The sequence below is a fragment of the Lissotriton vulgaris genome, chromosome 3_1, assembly GCF_964263255.1.
Source record: "Lissotriton vulgaris chromosome 3_1, aLisVul1.2, whole genome shotgun sequence".
NCBI classification, from domain to species: domain Eukaryota; kingdom Metazoa; phylum Chordata; class Amphibia; order Caudata; family Salamandridae; genus Lissotriton; species Lissotriton vulgaris.
The window spans coordinates 1,379,091,302-1,379,107,277 of NC_141689.1; the positions used below are offsets into that span (position 1 = coordinate 1,379,091,302).

The 15,976-nt window shown below is 44.7% G+C and overlaps 1 protein-coding gene across 1 annotated transcript in view; it reads left to right on the plus strand.

Moving 5' to 3' along the window:
• TSTD2 (thiosulfate sulfurtransferase like domain containing 2) overlaps window positions 1-14,593 on the plus strand; it is a 210,792-nt gene extending 196,199 nt beyond the window's left edge. The window contains exons 9-10 of the mRNA XM_086961849.1: window positions 12,934-13,072; window positions 14,134-14,593. Of these exons, the coding sequence (XP_086817975.1) occupies window positions 12,934-13,072; window positions 14,134-14,369 (375 nt within the window). The 3' untranslated portion in view covers window positions 14,370-14,593. The remainder of the gene's footprint in view (window positions 1-12,933; window positions 13,073-14,133) is intronic.
• Window positions 14,594-15,976: the final 1,383 nt, after the last annotated feature.

The following is a 15,976-nucleotide window of genomic DNA, read 5'->3' on the forward strand; positions in this document are numbered from 1 at the left end:
AGGAAAAACCCATCGCAACCAAACGAGGACTCGTAACATATATACGATGAAGAATCTTGAGCTGGACGAGACGGAGACGGGCCGGAATGGCGACTTCTTTTGGGGAGGATAAGGCGGCCTGCCAGTCCTCGTCGTCCAACTCCAACCCGTTTTCGGACCAGACCTCTCTGAGACGCACAAGAAGGTCTGCTTGATTGTTGATTAGTTTCTTATAGATCAGGGAGATTGTACTATCGGGCAAATGACCATCAAGTATACGGTCCTCAAGTGGGGATGAATCAGGAACCGACTCACCAGCTGTGATGACAGACAGTAAAGCGTGGCGGACCTGCACATACCTGAAGAACTCTCGATCCCCCAACTCGTACTCACTTTTAAGTATCGCAAAGGTCTTCACCGTGCCTTTCACCCAAAGATCACCCACTCTGCTGATACCAATCATGTCCTAGTTCTCAAAACCTTTCGTTGTCCAGAGGCATCCCAATTGTTCCGATGCATACAATGGGGTCGCTTGCGTCAATCGATCATTCCATCCCATAGCCGCATTTGCATCCTTCCACACACGCACCGCAATCTTAGTGGGTCCCGTGAGGTTTCTCCCCGCGGTCCGAGAGTAGAGTGCTCTATTGAAGTTACCACCAGGCAACTGATGTTTGTCGATCTCGAATGCAGGAGCCTGACCGGGTTCATACGTGGCATGGTTGATGGCGGACAACTGAGAGGCCCAGTAATACCTCCTGATGTCTGGGAGCGCGATGCCCCAGTCATACCAGGGGAGAGTGAGCTTTGCAAGAGCGATGCGAGCACGACCGTCCCAAACGAGCCTCCTCTGCAAACCTTCCACTTCCCGAAAGTACGCCGCCGGAATGGCGTCAAAAGAATTTTGAAGCGCATAGAGAAAGCGAGGCAGAGACATCATTTTAAAGAGTGCCGCTCGACCAAGTGGCGACAACGGCAGTTTACGCCACCGAGCCACGTCCACCTTCAATCGTCGGAGAGGAGGGAGGAGATTGTGCTCATAGCGGGCAACCGGGTCCAACGATATATAGACTCCCAAGTACTTGAAGCCTGATTGCGAGATTTGAATGGGAAACCTACTCGGTAAGGGGGGAAGGCCGCCCGAGATAACATACACACACGATTTTGACCAATTGATAACCAGGCCGGAGTTCTTGCCAACAGAAGTGAGAACATCGAACAGGACATTAAGGGATTTACGAGGGGAGGTAAGGTATAAAAGGATATCGTCGGCGTACAACGAAACACGATCTTCAAAATCGGGGGACCACTGGATGCCCTTTATCGACGGCTCCCAACGAAGCCAGGCTGCGAGCGGTTCGAGAGCAAGAGCAAAAAGCAAGGGGGACAGCGGGCATCCCTGCCGCGTACCCCTCCCGAGAGCAAAGGACCAGGACACTCTGCCATTGACGACGACCTGAGCCAACGGATCCAAATACAAAAGTTTAACCAAACTAATAAAGTCCGCACCGAAACCAAACTTCGCCAGAGTGGCCCAAAGATATGGCCATTCAATCGTATCAAAGGCCATCGTGGCGTCCAAGGAAGCCAAGATGGCCGGCTCTGATAGAGACTCCGCCCTAGCGAGAACACCGTGTAAGCACCGTAAGTTAAGAGCAGTGTTTCGGTGCGGAATGAAACCGGATTGCTCCGGGTGGATCAGGTCACAAATTACAGTGATTAAACGATTGGCAAGGACCTTGGCAAGGATCTTAGGCTCGGCATTCAGCAAGGAAATAGGCCGATATGACGCACAGCGATCACGAGGCTTGCCCTCCTTAGGAATCACAACTATAGTAGCCAAACGCTGATCATAAGGGAGGGCGCCGAGGTCACGTGACTCCCTGAACATTGCGCGAAGGTAGGGCGCAACTTTGTCCGGGCGCAGTTTATACAGTTCGATAGGGAGGCCATTAGGGCCCATGGCCTTACCAGAACGGAGGGAACGGATTGTGGTGGCAACCTCATCCACCGACAACGGGGCCTCCATGCGCTCTCGGTCCTCCTCAGACAAACAAGGCAAAGCAATGTCCCGCAGTAGCAAACGAGAGTCATCTTCATCTCTGTCGGACACCGGGGAGTAAACCACACGAAAATAATCAGCAAAGCATTCCACAATCTCGCCAGGGTCAGTCACGTACACACCATCCGAAGTCTGTATCACGGGAACCACACGATTCGCTCTTTCCTTTCTATCAAGCCATGCGGTCAATTTGCCCGCCTTATCACCAACATCGTACAATCTACCCTGCTGTTCCCTAAACATTGTCTTGGAGGCATCCGTAACATGGGATTTATAATCAAACTGCTTCAAACTAAGGGCGTGGAGTTTCTCCCGGGTGACGCCTAATTCCAGGTCGGCCTCCAACTCAAGTATTTCTGCCTCCAGACTCTCAACCTCCATATGTCGGGCCTTCTTGGTCTCAGCTATTAAAGATAAGGCCTGACCACGAATGACAGTTTTGAATGCCTCCCACAGGGACACAGAGGACGAGACCGACCCCTCATTTTCCAGGAAGTAAGAATCTAGAGACTTTATCAGGCTACTACGGGTCTTGGGGTTGCGCAAATACCATGGATTGATAGGGGCGATCCGCCCCGCAGCGTGTATCCCCGTGTCAAAACTAAGCCACAAAGGAGAATGATCAGAAATGCCTCGGGCCAAATGTCTGATCTCCTTGATGTAGGAAGACTGGACCGCGGGCATAAGGACATAGTCGAGCCTGGATAGACTCCCATGAGCTCCGGAGTGAAAGGTGTACTGACATTGCGTCAGGTGCATTAACCTCCAGCAGTCCACCAGGCCGAAAGTGTCTATGAACCCCCCGAGCCAAGATTGGGAAGTGGGAAGTGTCCTGGGAGGGTGGCGATCCGTACTGCCTGAAAGCACAGAATTAAAATCCCCACCCATAAGGAGGAGACTGTCAGGGAGGCCCAGCATCATTCGGCCAACATCAGAGAAAGTAGAGGTCTGGAGACCCGGGGGAATGTATACAGTAGCCAAAGAAAGAGTTTTACCCTCCCACCTACCGGTGATAGCGGCGTAGCGCCCTCTGTCATCAAGGATAACATTATCTATATCAATGGGGAGAGAAGACCGGATCAGAATACCAACCCCTCTGGAACCAGTGGTAAACCCCGAATGAGCAACCAGTCGGTAACCCCACCTGTTTAAAGCATGACACACGTTTCCCACCAAATGCGTTTCCTGCAGGAGCACCACATCAGCAGACAAACGACTCAAATATTGCAACACAACACCCCGTTTGATACGATCCCCCAATCCATTGACGTTCCATGAGATCAACCTCGACCCATTACCCCCCATCCCCACAAGTAATGCATAGGTCACCCCACCAAGAGCCGGACCCCTGAAGCAAGGAAAAAAGCAATTTGTCGGCTTGAGAGAAAAAAACACACACCGAACACCCCATCCCACCCCCCAACTAACTATCGTTACAACTCCCCCTCCCTGCACCCCTGCAGTAGACCAAAAAGCCACCCCAACATGCAGTGTGCCTGTCGCCCTAGGAACCCCACTCTACAAAAAGACCCCGGAGGAGGAAAGAGGCCCGTCGCCACCCGCCACCCAGACGTGGACCGCAATGAAACATATTAGGAAAAGAAATAGAACCCAGCTGAGAAATGTCTAATGTTCGGAGGTCAGGGACCGAAAAGTCACTTCCGCGTAGGCTCACCACCTTCGGCACCGCCAGGGTGCTCCGTCCGATCACCTCGGCCAGGTAGGGTGTCCAGCCAGTCACTTGCAATGTCCGGCCGATCAAAAAAGAAAGTCCGCTCCTCATACTCCACTCGAAGCCTAGTTGGGAAAAGCATCGCATACTTCAAACCAAGGTCCCGAAGACGTCTTTTTACCCCCTGGAAAGCCATCCTTTGTCTCTGGACATGCTGAGTAAAATCCAGAAAGAAGTTGACAGAGGAGTTCTCAAAGTTTACCGGGCCATGAACTCTCGAAGCCTGCAGGATAGCATCTCGATCTCTGAAGTGGAAGAGTTTCGCAATGATGGGCCGTGGATGAGCGCCCGGCTTGGGCTTTCCACCCGGCACACGATGTGCACGCTCCACTGCAAAAAACTTACTGAGTCCAGAGGGAGAAAGATGGTTCAGGACAAGATCCTCGACCAGTAGATCTACCGAGTGAGGCTCGGGATTTTCCACCACACCTATGACGCAAATGTTGTTGCGTCGCGCCCTGTTCTCAAAATCTTCTAGCCGATGGGACATCAAGTCATTGGCAGATTTCAAGTTACCGACCTCTGTCTGAAGTTCCGACACATCGGTCGTGAGGCTGGAAGTCTTCAGATCCAATGACTTCAGCCCTGATCAAGGTGACATCGATGGTGACTGTGTCGATTTTACGAGCCAGTGCCTCATATTGCTGACCGATGGTCTCCTTCATATTGGAGATGGCGCCCATGATGTCTTGCAGGGACAGATCAACAGGAGCGGACGGGTCCTCTTTGGCATCCTCTGGGGTGCGACTGGAGAGTCCAGGGGATCCTTTTGGCTGAGTGTAGCGGTCGATGACATTTGTCTGGACCAGTCCCCCACGAAGAGATGTCTTTGTCTTTCGCTTCTCAGCGTCACCCTTACCAGCCATGTGGAAGATGCGCCCCAGAGGGGCCCGCGAGACCTGGTAAAAATGGCCGCCGTCAGGCCGGGCACAAATAGACCACAGAAGCCAGCACGTATTGCCAAAACAAAAGCACAAGAGTGATCCAGACAACTGCGGAGTTAAGGCCGTGGTTGCATTAGATGGAAGCTGGAATGGCCCCAAGCCGAGGGATACGGTCTCACAATCAAACCGTGTCGGGATCCAGAAACGAAACCGAAAGTGGTGATGGTGCTACTGAGGAGACCCCACTGCCGTTGTTGTTCGACTCCGTCCCGGATCCAAGAGTCGCCCGGTCCCCGGCTCGCCTCCCGGTGGGCCCAAGAAATTCAGATCAATGCAGTTTTGGTTACCCAGGTCCGATAAAAGTTCTGAAAAGGGTTAGGAACTCAGCCGAGGTTCATCTCAAAGAATCCGTCCGAGAAATCAGGATAACATCAGGATAGATTGCGAAGGGTGGCGAGGGTCCGGGGAGCCCTGTGCTCACGCGACCATCTTGGATGCGCGCTAAGTTACTCCTCCGAGTTCACGGAGTTTCGCTACGTGGAACTCCGCAAAGTGACCAAAAAACCCACAGCGCTACGTGGCGTTCCGCAAACGCCGGGGTGCATTTGGTCATGCCGTTCACGTTGATTTTCAGTGCCGGGAATTTGTCCCACCCTGTAAAATCAGTGCGAACGGCACCATGTTCAGCGCAAGAGGGCGCTGCATCTTTTCTGCCTCTCGAGTAGATTTTCTACCCGAGTAGCAGCTTTCTCAATGCGAATGGAAGGTTTGTCAAAGCGGCCATCCGCAACTGCCCGCGTTGAGAAATCCGACTGCCCACGTTGAGACGGGGGGTGGATTTTCCTCGCTCTCCAACTTGACGTTGGCGAGCACGAGCAAAGAAAAAATTGAAGCAGAGTTTTTGGGAACTCCAAGTGCTTTAACTGGTCGAAGCCCATAATTGGCGAATGCGCAGACTTTATGAAACATGATTATGAAGTACATGCATGCGTCAGAAATGTAAGTAAAATATATTTCACCATGGAAATCACAATATTCAGAACAATAGCATGTGTATGACTCAGGTCTTTCTACTTTATGAAAATATCTGTAAATTCTAGTTTTTTGTAAAGTGGGACTGTCAGCCAGAAGGGAAGGCTGGCACTGAAGTGATATTTGTTCTTCTCCTAATTTGAGTGTGTTTTAATCCAGAAGGGGAGATGCGTTTGCTCTCCATCCATTTCATGCCTGGTGATCCCAGGTTAATCATGTCGACTTTATATTTGTATGTCGTTGACTGCACTGTAAACTGAGAGCCCTGAGTATTTTCGATGGGATAGCATGATATGCCAATAAATTCAATTATTGTTTCTAACTTCTTTAGAAGTGCCCATATTCATCTGCTTTTCTTTCACTTGGAGATGATTAACTGATTTAAATTGGTGAACAGAGATTGTAAGTGGATAAACCTCGACCTATCCTGTAGCCAATCCCTTTTTCTTTAATTCTTCTTGTTTTAGTTTTATATTCATTTACATGGCTCAGTGATCTGTTTTGGTCCTCTAGCAAGTAAATACGATCTTGGCCCACAGCTTTATTGCTCCACAGATGGAGATAATGTAAAGTCACGCTGAGGAAAATAATGTCTAGCTACCATATAGGTTCACTGAGCTTTATGGTTACAACAAACCAAATACTTGAGTATCCATCTACTGTTAGGAATACATTTTTACTGCCCAGGCCATGATTTATGCTTGAAGGATTTGCTTGGTAATATACTATGTGTAAAATGAATGGGCTAATATTCCCAAATGGCTGATAGATGAATCATTTCCACTCACATAAAAACGTTCCCCACTGAAACTCAGGTTTTTGCCTTGTGTACTACTGTTTAGACTCCTGTGGTAAAATTCTGTGCAATTGCAGTCTGATCCATGCAGTGAGCTGATTTCCTGTTAACCATTTTTGGTATTTATTACTCTAAATGTACCTTATGTTGCTGACATCCTTGACACCTACTGTACTTCATGTTAATAATGGCATTTCAGAAACTGTAAAGGAGGGCAAGGCGCATTGCGCAAGTGTTTCTTAGAAGGTTGATGTATGATTATTTGAGTTTTTTGATGAGTTTTTTGAAGATTTTTTGGGTGCTCCAACAAGTGGCGTAACCGTCCCAATACGCCGTGGATTGATGGCTGGTTGAGTGCGTTACGGGGTATGTAAACGCATCCTTGTATTTGGGCACACCGTCTGGTTTGTCATGAACACGACAGACTCCTTTGAGTTTCAAGATAGGTTGCTTTTATTTTCAATTCAAGTTTTTCATTGTTCACTTGGTTAGGTTTTGCAAGTTCATTTTATCCATATTGATGCTTATGATAAAGTTGATTCAAAACTGTTGTTTCACACAAAACAAATGCTCCAATGCATTTCGGGCAAGAGAAGCCCTTTTTCAAGGAGCGCTGAAAACATAATGGTAAACGCCTTTAGAATGTAGAACTAACTCAAAAAAACACATGTATGCTCAAACATTACATTTTGGTATTTCTTCTGGTGTACAACCCATAAGTAAACATGCTGGCTTGGTTATCTGGTGGCGTGTGAAAAATGTACCTTATAAACCATTGGGACTGTTTTTGGGGTGCGATTATTAGAAAAAAAAGGGAAAGGTAATGAACTACATAAGGGTTGTGCAAGGGGATGTAAAAGAACACTTACGTCCGGGTCGTTGGTTTGTTTAGTGAAAACCTAAGCGAAAAAATGACAGAGGGGTATTATCAATATTTGTTTCAAGCCAGACGTGGCGAAACAGCATTTTGATACCCATCGGGGCCCCGACTTACTTGTAGGTTAGCTGGGTGCGTACGAAACGTCACAGATGAATCGTCGGCAGCTAGGATGACAGGAATCTATTGCGGAGTTACCGCGGAGTTGGATATGAAGTATCCACTGGCGGAGTGAAACGGAGCCATGTGACGAGTCATGTGGCTCGGAGATAAACATGGTGAAAGGACTGAAGGGTGAAGGGGATTATAGGTGGCCATGTTGGAGTGGGGTAAAAAACCGAAGTTGATGACGAAAGAAAGGATTAATATGAAGGATCATGTGTGAGGAGAGAACCAATTTTATAATACCTAGGGTTAACAGAAAGCATACAGAAGCAAATATTTTTACACAGACAGTAATAATGCTCAAGGTAATGCTGCCAAGGGGCAATGTGTGGAAAAAGTACCTAACAGGGTACTATAGAAATGCACTTAGTTCAATTCGGTCATTCAGACCGTGTGGCTTCATCGCCTGAAGCCTGTAGATCCAGGCGGTTTCACGTTGAAGGAGAACTTTATTGTTGTCTTTACCTTCATTTTTGCAAATAGTCTCAAGTACCATGTATTTTAGTTGAGCCACGTTATGGTTGAAGTCATTGAAATGGATTGCTACATTTGATTTCTGATTATTTGTATGGATATTTGATTTGTGTTCGTTGAGACGAACTTTGATTTTCCGGGTAGTTTTTCCCACGTAGATCATACCACATGGGCATTTGAGAAGGTAGATGAGGTTGGAGGAGTCACACGTGGCATCTGCATTGAGTTTAATTTTGAAACCTCTCATCTGGTGATTTATACTGTTTCCACGGATGACATTGTTGCACCTATTGCAATTATGACACGGACGTTTGCCAGTGTGTGACACCTGTTCAGATGGTGGTTTGGATAGTAATTCTTTAAGGTTTTCCGTCCTTGTGTAGGCAAAAAGCGGAGGTTCTTTAAAAAGATTTCCAAAGTCAGGCTCCGACGACAAAATGCGCCAATGTTTCTAAATGATGCTTTTGAAGGTTTTACTAGCTGTGGAGTATCTTGATACTAGTACTGTTCTTTTGTTATCTTTTTTGGTAGTGGATCCTCTGAGGGCTTCCTCTCGTGAAATGTTGGAAACTTTGGTAATAGCCTCATTGAGAGTTTCTTGTGGATACCCCCTGCTTTGGAATCTTTTGCCCATTTCTTTCATTTGGCTGATGCACACATCTGGATTTGATACGATTCTTTTGACTCTTAGCATTTGACTAAAAGGTAAGCGTCTTTTCAACTAGTCCTGGTGGAAGCTAGTGTGATGGAGGGTGTTGTTGCGGTCAGTTGTTTTTCGGAAAAGATCAGTTTCTAGACCTGTTTCTGTGATTTTTATCTTGACGTCAAGGAAAGTGATTTCTTTGTCGCTCATGTTCCATGTGAGTATGATGCGATTGTCTTTGGTGTTTAATGAGTTTAAGGCCTTCTCGAGGGTATGTTGCGTGTTCTTCCAAATGAAGAAGAGATCGTCAATGTAGCGAACATATAGTAGGAGGTTGTCAGACCAGTTCGTATCGGTATATATGTATTTTGATTCAAATTCACCCATGTACAGGTTCGCATATGTCGGTGCTGCACAATTGCCCATTGACATTCCGGACATTTGTAGGTACCATTGTTGCTCATATACAAAGTAGCTGTGGTAAAGTGTGTATACCATTAGTTCCATGAGAAAAGTTTGAAGGGATTCCGTGATGTCGCTGTTCAGTAAGGCGTTTTCAATAGCCTCAATTCCACCGCCATGAGGAATGGAGGTGTAGAGGCTTTTGACATCTGCGGTGCAGAGGATCAATTGTTCATCGTTGGTGATGGTAATTTCAGAAAGTTTTTTTAAGAAATCAGTTGTATCTTTGATATAACTTTTAAGCTTGGTGACAGATGGTTGTAGGTAACTGTCAAGAAATTTCCCTATTGGTTCATGGAGGGACCCTCTCGTGGATACGATGGGTCGGAATGGGGGTTTCGTCAGATTTTTATGGATCTTTGGTAACATGGTTATCGTTGAGCTTCTGGGATGTTCAACTACCAGGAATTTTTTGGTGCGATCATCGATAATGCCGTCTTCATGCGCTTTGGTAACTAATCCTGTAAGTTCCATTTTATATTGGATGGCGGGGTTTCCTCCAAGGGGCATGTATGTTTCAAGGTCAGAAATATGTTCGTTAACTTTGTACTCATACATGCTGGTGTTGAGGATGACAAGAGCACCCCCGTTATCAGCTTTGAGGCATTTTATGGTGCTGTTGCCAGCGATTTTCTTTAGGGTGTCTTTGTCTTTCATCGTGATGTTTTGTCGAGTTTTTTTGTTGAGATTCAGTTTTGAGATGTCTTGCCTTACAAGGGTTTCAAAAGTGTCTATACTTTTGTAGCTACATGGAGGCATATTGGAACTTGTCGGCCGTAGGCTCAGCAATTGATCCATTTTGGTGTCAGTGGCAGGTGGTATGATGTTTTCAAAGAAATGTTTTAAGCATAGTTTGCGAGTTAGCTTAAAGGTGCTGACTTCCAGCTCTAGTAAATTTGTGTTACTTGTGGGGATGAACGATGTACCTCTTTGGAGGAGTCTGATTTCATTGAATCCCTTCAAACTTTTCTCATGGAACTAATGGTATACACACTTTACCACAGCTACTATGTATATGAGCAACAATGGTACCTACAAATGTCCGGAATGTCAATGGGCAATTGTGCAGCACCGACATATGCGAACCTGTACATGGGTGAATTTGAGTCAAAATACATATATACCGAAGCAACTGGACTGACAACCTCCTACTATATGTTCGCTACATTGACGATCTCTTCTTCATTTGGAAGAACACGCAACATACCCTTGAGAAGGCCTTAAACTCATTAAACACCAAAGACAATCGCATCATACTCACGTGGAACATGAGTGACAAAGAAATCACATTCCTTGACGTCAAGATAAAAATCACAGAAACAGGTCTAGAAACTGATCTTTTCCGAAAAACAACTGACCGCAACAACACCCTCCATCACACTAGCTTCCACCAGGACTCGTTGAAAAGACACTTACCTTTTAGTCAAATGCTAAGAGTCAAAAGAATCGTATCAAATCCAGATGTGTGCATCAGCCAAATGAAAGAAATGGGCAAAAGATTCCAAAGCAGGGGGTATCCACAAGAAACTCTCAATGAGGCTATTACCAAAGTTTCCAACTTTACACGAGAGGAAGCCCTCAGAGGATCCACTACCAAAAAAGATAACAAAAGAACAGTACTAGTATCAAGATACTCCACAGCCAGTAAAACCTTCAAAAGCATCATTTTGAAACATTGGCGCATTTTGTCGTCGGAGCCTGACTTTGGAAATCTTTTTAAAGAACCTCCGCTTTTTGCCTACACAAGGACGGAAAACCTTAAAGAATTACTATCCAAACCACCATCTGAACAGGTGTCACACACTGGCACACGTCCGTGTCATAATTGCAATAGCTGCAACAATGTCATCCGTGGAAACAGTATAAGTCACCCGATGAGAGGTTTCAAAATTAAACTCAATGTAGATGCCAAGTGCGATTTCTCCAACCTCATCTACCTTCTCAAATGCCCATGTGGTATGATCTACGTGGGAAAAACTACCCGGAAAATCAAAGTTCGTCTCAACGAACCCAAATCAAATATCCGTACAAACAATCAGAAATCAAATGTAGCAATCCATTTCAATGACTTCAACCATAACGTGGCTCAACTAAAATACATGGTACTTGAGACTATTTGCAAAAATGAAGGTAAAGACAACAATAAAGTTCTCCTTCAACGTGAAACCGCCTGGATCTACAGGCTTCAGGCGATGAAGCCACACGGTCTGAATGACCGAATTGAACTAAGTGCATTTCTATAGTACCCCGTTAGGTACTTTTTCCACACATTGCCCCTTGGCAGCATTACCCTGAGCGTTATTACTGTCTGTGTAAAAATATTTGCTTCTGTATGCTTTCTGTTAACCCTAGGTATTATAAAATTGGTTCTCTCCTCACACATGATCCTTCATATTAATCCTTTCTTTCGTCATCAACTTCAGTTTTTTACCCCACTCCAACATGGCCACCTATAATCCCCTTCACCCTTCAGTCCTTTCACCATGTTTATCTCCGAGCCACATGACTCGTCACATGGCTCCGTTTCACTCCGCCAGTGGATACTTCATATCCAACTCCGCGGTAACTCCGCACCAGATTTCTGTCATCCTAGCTGCCGACGATTCATCTGTAACGTTTCGTACGCACCCAGCTAACCTACAAGTAAGTCGGGGGCCCGATGGGTATCAAAATGCTGTTTCGCCACGTCTGGCTTGAAACAAATATTGATAATACCCCTCTGTAATTTTTTCGCTTAGGTTTTCACTAAACAAACCAACGACCCGGACGTAAGTGTTCTTTTACATCCCCTTGCGCAACCCTTACGTAGTTCATTACCTTTCCTTTTTTTTTCTAATAATCGCACCCACAAAAAGAGTCCCAATGGTTTATAAGGTACATTTTTCACACGCCACCAGATAACCAAGCCAGCATGTTTACTTATGGGTTGTACACCAGAAGAAATACCAAAATGTAATGTTTGAGCACACATGTGTTTTTTTGAGTTAGTTCTACATTCTAAAGGCGTTTGCCATTATGTTTTCAGCGCTCCTTGAAAAAGGGCTTCTCTTGCCCGAAATGCATTTAGCATTTGTTTTCTGTGAAACATAACAGTTTTGAATCAACTTTATCATATGCATCAATATGGATTAAAAGAACTTGCAAAACCTAACCAAGTGAACAATGAAAAACTTGAATTGAAAATAAAAGCAACCTATCTTGAAACTCAAAGGAGTCTGTCGTGTTCATGACAAACCAGACGGTGTGCCCAAATACAAGGATGCGTTTACATACCCCGTAACGCACTCAACCAGCCAATAATGGCATTTCAACATGCTCGGCATGTTCTTCAGCGGCTCACAGTATCAGTATTTATGATTCGTTTCGGAGCCTCTTAAATTCTGGGTTCAAGGTCATATCTTGTTTTTTATTATTCTTTACAGTCTGTCTTAAACTCTGAATTATTATGAATAATGCCATCTTGACAAAGATTCCTAAGCCTACCTAACCTACAGGAGTTGTTGATTTATTTGTCATACCATGGAGGCGCGCCTGTTGTTCAAAAGTATGCGTTGTTGCACTCTGGAATGTTTATCAAACTGTAGAGTCAAATGCCTTTTTACCAACAGTAACTGAAATAAATTGTTTTACTCCATTATAAAACCCCCTGAGAGAAGAATGCTCATTTAAAAATGTACATCTGTTCTCTCTGGACCTTCACTAGTGTCCGCTTCCATTTTAAATTGTGTAATACTCCAGAAGTGCATAGATCGTTTTAAGCCTGAGGACTTTATTTTGCTGTACAAAATGTAACCGTGCTATTGGGGTTCCCCCCCTTTGTCAAATAGGCAGAGTGCCAGGAAGTGTACCAGCTAAAGGGCGGCATCCACAAGTACCTTGAACAGTTCCCTGATGGTTACTACAGGGGCAAGCTCTTTGTTTTTGACGGGAGATACTCTATCTGTTCAAATGGGGACATCATTTCAGGTATGTTTTTCCAGTCGGACACTAGTCCTTTTCCAATTCTCAGGCTGTTAGTCGGTTTTTAACGGCAGTCTTTGTAGTATGAGTCCAGTGAAACATCTCCGAGTTTGCTAGTTATGTAATAAAAAATCAAAGTGTACATTGTTTTGTAAGGATTTCATTCTAACTGGTCTGCACCCTCACGTGGTAATTTCACACCCACCAAATATTGTACACCACCAGGTGTCCAATTACTACTCCATTCTGGGTTGCTCCTCTAGTAATGAAACATGACCTGCATAACCGTCATTTGTGCATCCGATTTGTGCAAGTCTACCCCTTTGATCCGTTTTTCCCTTTCATATTACATCCGTGTTTTACTTGCACGGTATGGACAAAACACTATAGGCATGTGCTAAATAGATTGAAACTCCAAATCCCGATTTGGGCAAAACATGAGTTTGTGTCCGAATTGGGGCATATCGCCCTGTCAAAATGAATTTCTCATAAAACAGTTGTTGGGAGGTTAATCATCAAGAAATATTTAGTAAACCTGTCTTTTCCTGTGAGAAAGTTCAACAAAGCTATTTAAAAGAAAGTTAAAAAATAAATATGGCTCCTGAATTCATAAAGTAAAAACATGAATCCATGGTGGGTGTCAAACGGCAAGAGCGAGGCAGCTGTCAAGCTCCCGTGATTTTCATGGAGTACATTTAAGGAAAACAATTGCAATATAGGTGAACATGAATACTCTTGTCCTCAATATGAGATTCCACCTTTTTGACCGGATAATTGTTTACAGTGTATTGTTATTTGTATAGTTATAATGCCAAGTTTTATATTTAGAATGTATTATTTTATTATCATATCCCTTCCTCCTCCTTAAATCTTTAATTTCTTCCTCGGTACTTCTTTAGTATGTCTTTGACAATACTATTTCTATTTATTATCTGGATTACATATAATATATATACTAAATTGTGTACATATTACATTTATGACTTTAGAAATGCTCAGTACCTGCAGTTTAACCTGCTCATCTGGTTGTGTTTTTTGTGTGTTCTATCGCTTTCTCTCTTTCCCAGAATGTCGATACTGCAGAAGGCCGTGGGACCAGTATACACTTTGTTCGACATCACGCTGCTGTCAGCTGGTGCTGGCCTGCTCCTCCTGCCAAGATAGAGGTTTCACAGCATGCTGCCGAGTCTGTCAGAAAAAAACAACCCTTTTGTCTTCCACTCGCAATGTACCTGATCAAGTATTGAAGGAGCAATGCGAATGCACTGACTTGCGGCCACAGGTGCCTATCGAACCTCTATAATCAGAAGCTGTATCACAGAGTTTAAGATCCCAAGAGCACTAAACTCTAATGACTTTGATAACCATGAGGCCCTTTGAGTCTCCCAGAAGAAATCTTGGTTCCAGGGCGCAACATTATGTGACATTATCCTTGACATATTTTATTGGTTCAAGTGTTTTACCATCTTTGATGTTTCTTAAAAAATAAATATTGCTATGTTCTGAAATAAACAGATTCCTCACGTTCTTTTTGAAATATTATTTTCTTCTTGAAGAGATACAGTCAATCAATGCTGCCAAAGTCCAGTTACCGGGAATCAGAATTGAAGGCTGCATGGTCTTTGCTGCAGTTGGTTATTTGCCTGCAGCACTTTTCATGATCACACACAAGTGATAATTTCATCAGCCTCTTCTTTGGTGTATATTCTGGGACGAATGCTGTCACAGGTGTATTGATGAACATAATTAAAGGTTCTCATCTCTTGTTCTGCTTCAGTCTCAGAGATAGTAAGTTTCGTATCTGAACACAGAGAGTTGGTTGCAGAGATACAGTTAAGGTCTATCTTTCTAACAGTTACAAATAGATGCAAGACTTTCATGGCAGGTTACTAAGATATCTGCTGCTGCCTTTAGATAACCACTTCGACCTGCAGACGTCCATGCCAAGCAGAAGTAACGAGTTGGATTGGTAGTGAGTGTCCAGTGTCTTTTTTAGGGCTTGCCTGCTGTGCGCATGCGCACAGCTGGAAGCTCTATAGGGGCTTATCCAGTGTTTAAACACCACTGGCGATTCCACTGGCGATTCCTTTGAGTGCATGTGCTTTTTAGGTCATTGCGCAAGCGCAAGCCCTAAAAAGCACGTGCACAATGCCACCAGCCATCTGCCTGCCTGCCTCGCATTACCACATCAAAGGCAGCCGTCCCAGGTCATTTGTCACCTCCTAATTATTCACTGCGTGCCGGCCGTATTTCCAGTTTCGTCTCCTAATCTTCCCGCCCCTTGCTGCAACAACTGTTTATGCTCTGCTTGAAAAGAAACATGGAATGCATGCTGTATCCAGGACCACGAATTCCATGCTTCTTAAGAGGGCTTTTTTGAGTTTTAGTTTAAGTACTGAGTGCACTGTGTAGTAGCTAGCTAAGGAGCAGTTATGTTGCCATGTGCTGTTGCCGTGCCCAGACAACATTCATATATATTTTCTTTCCTTTCTGCACACATTGTTGCGATTTATTTTGCCCTGCTACTTATCATTTTCTAAGCAGACCTTCAAATTCGTCATTCCTTAAAATATAGTGTAGCTTCGGTATTAATTAAACACCGACAGGTTTAACAAAACCTTCTCTCAATGCAGATGTTAACAAACAAACCTCTCTCATTTACGGTTCGTACTCTTTTCTTTTCTGTGATTTAGTTTTCCTGCCAGAATAACGTCCTACATATTTTTCTGCATGTATCTGTTGGAACAGTAGCAAGCACTTGTCATAATTTATCCAGCATCGTTAAAGGATAGATTTTTTTTGTTTTGAGAGTTGTAATTTCCGTTAAGGCTCCCACCACACAGCTTCACCTACACAGCTCCACCAAGGCACCCACCACACAGCTCCACCGAGGCACCCACCACACAGCTC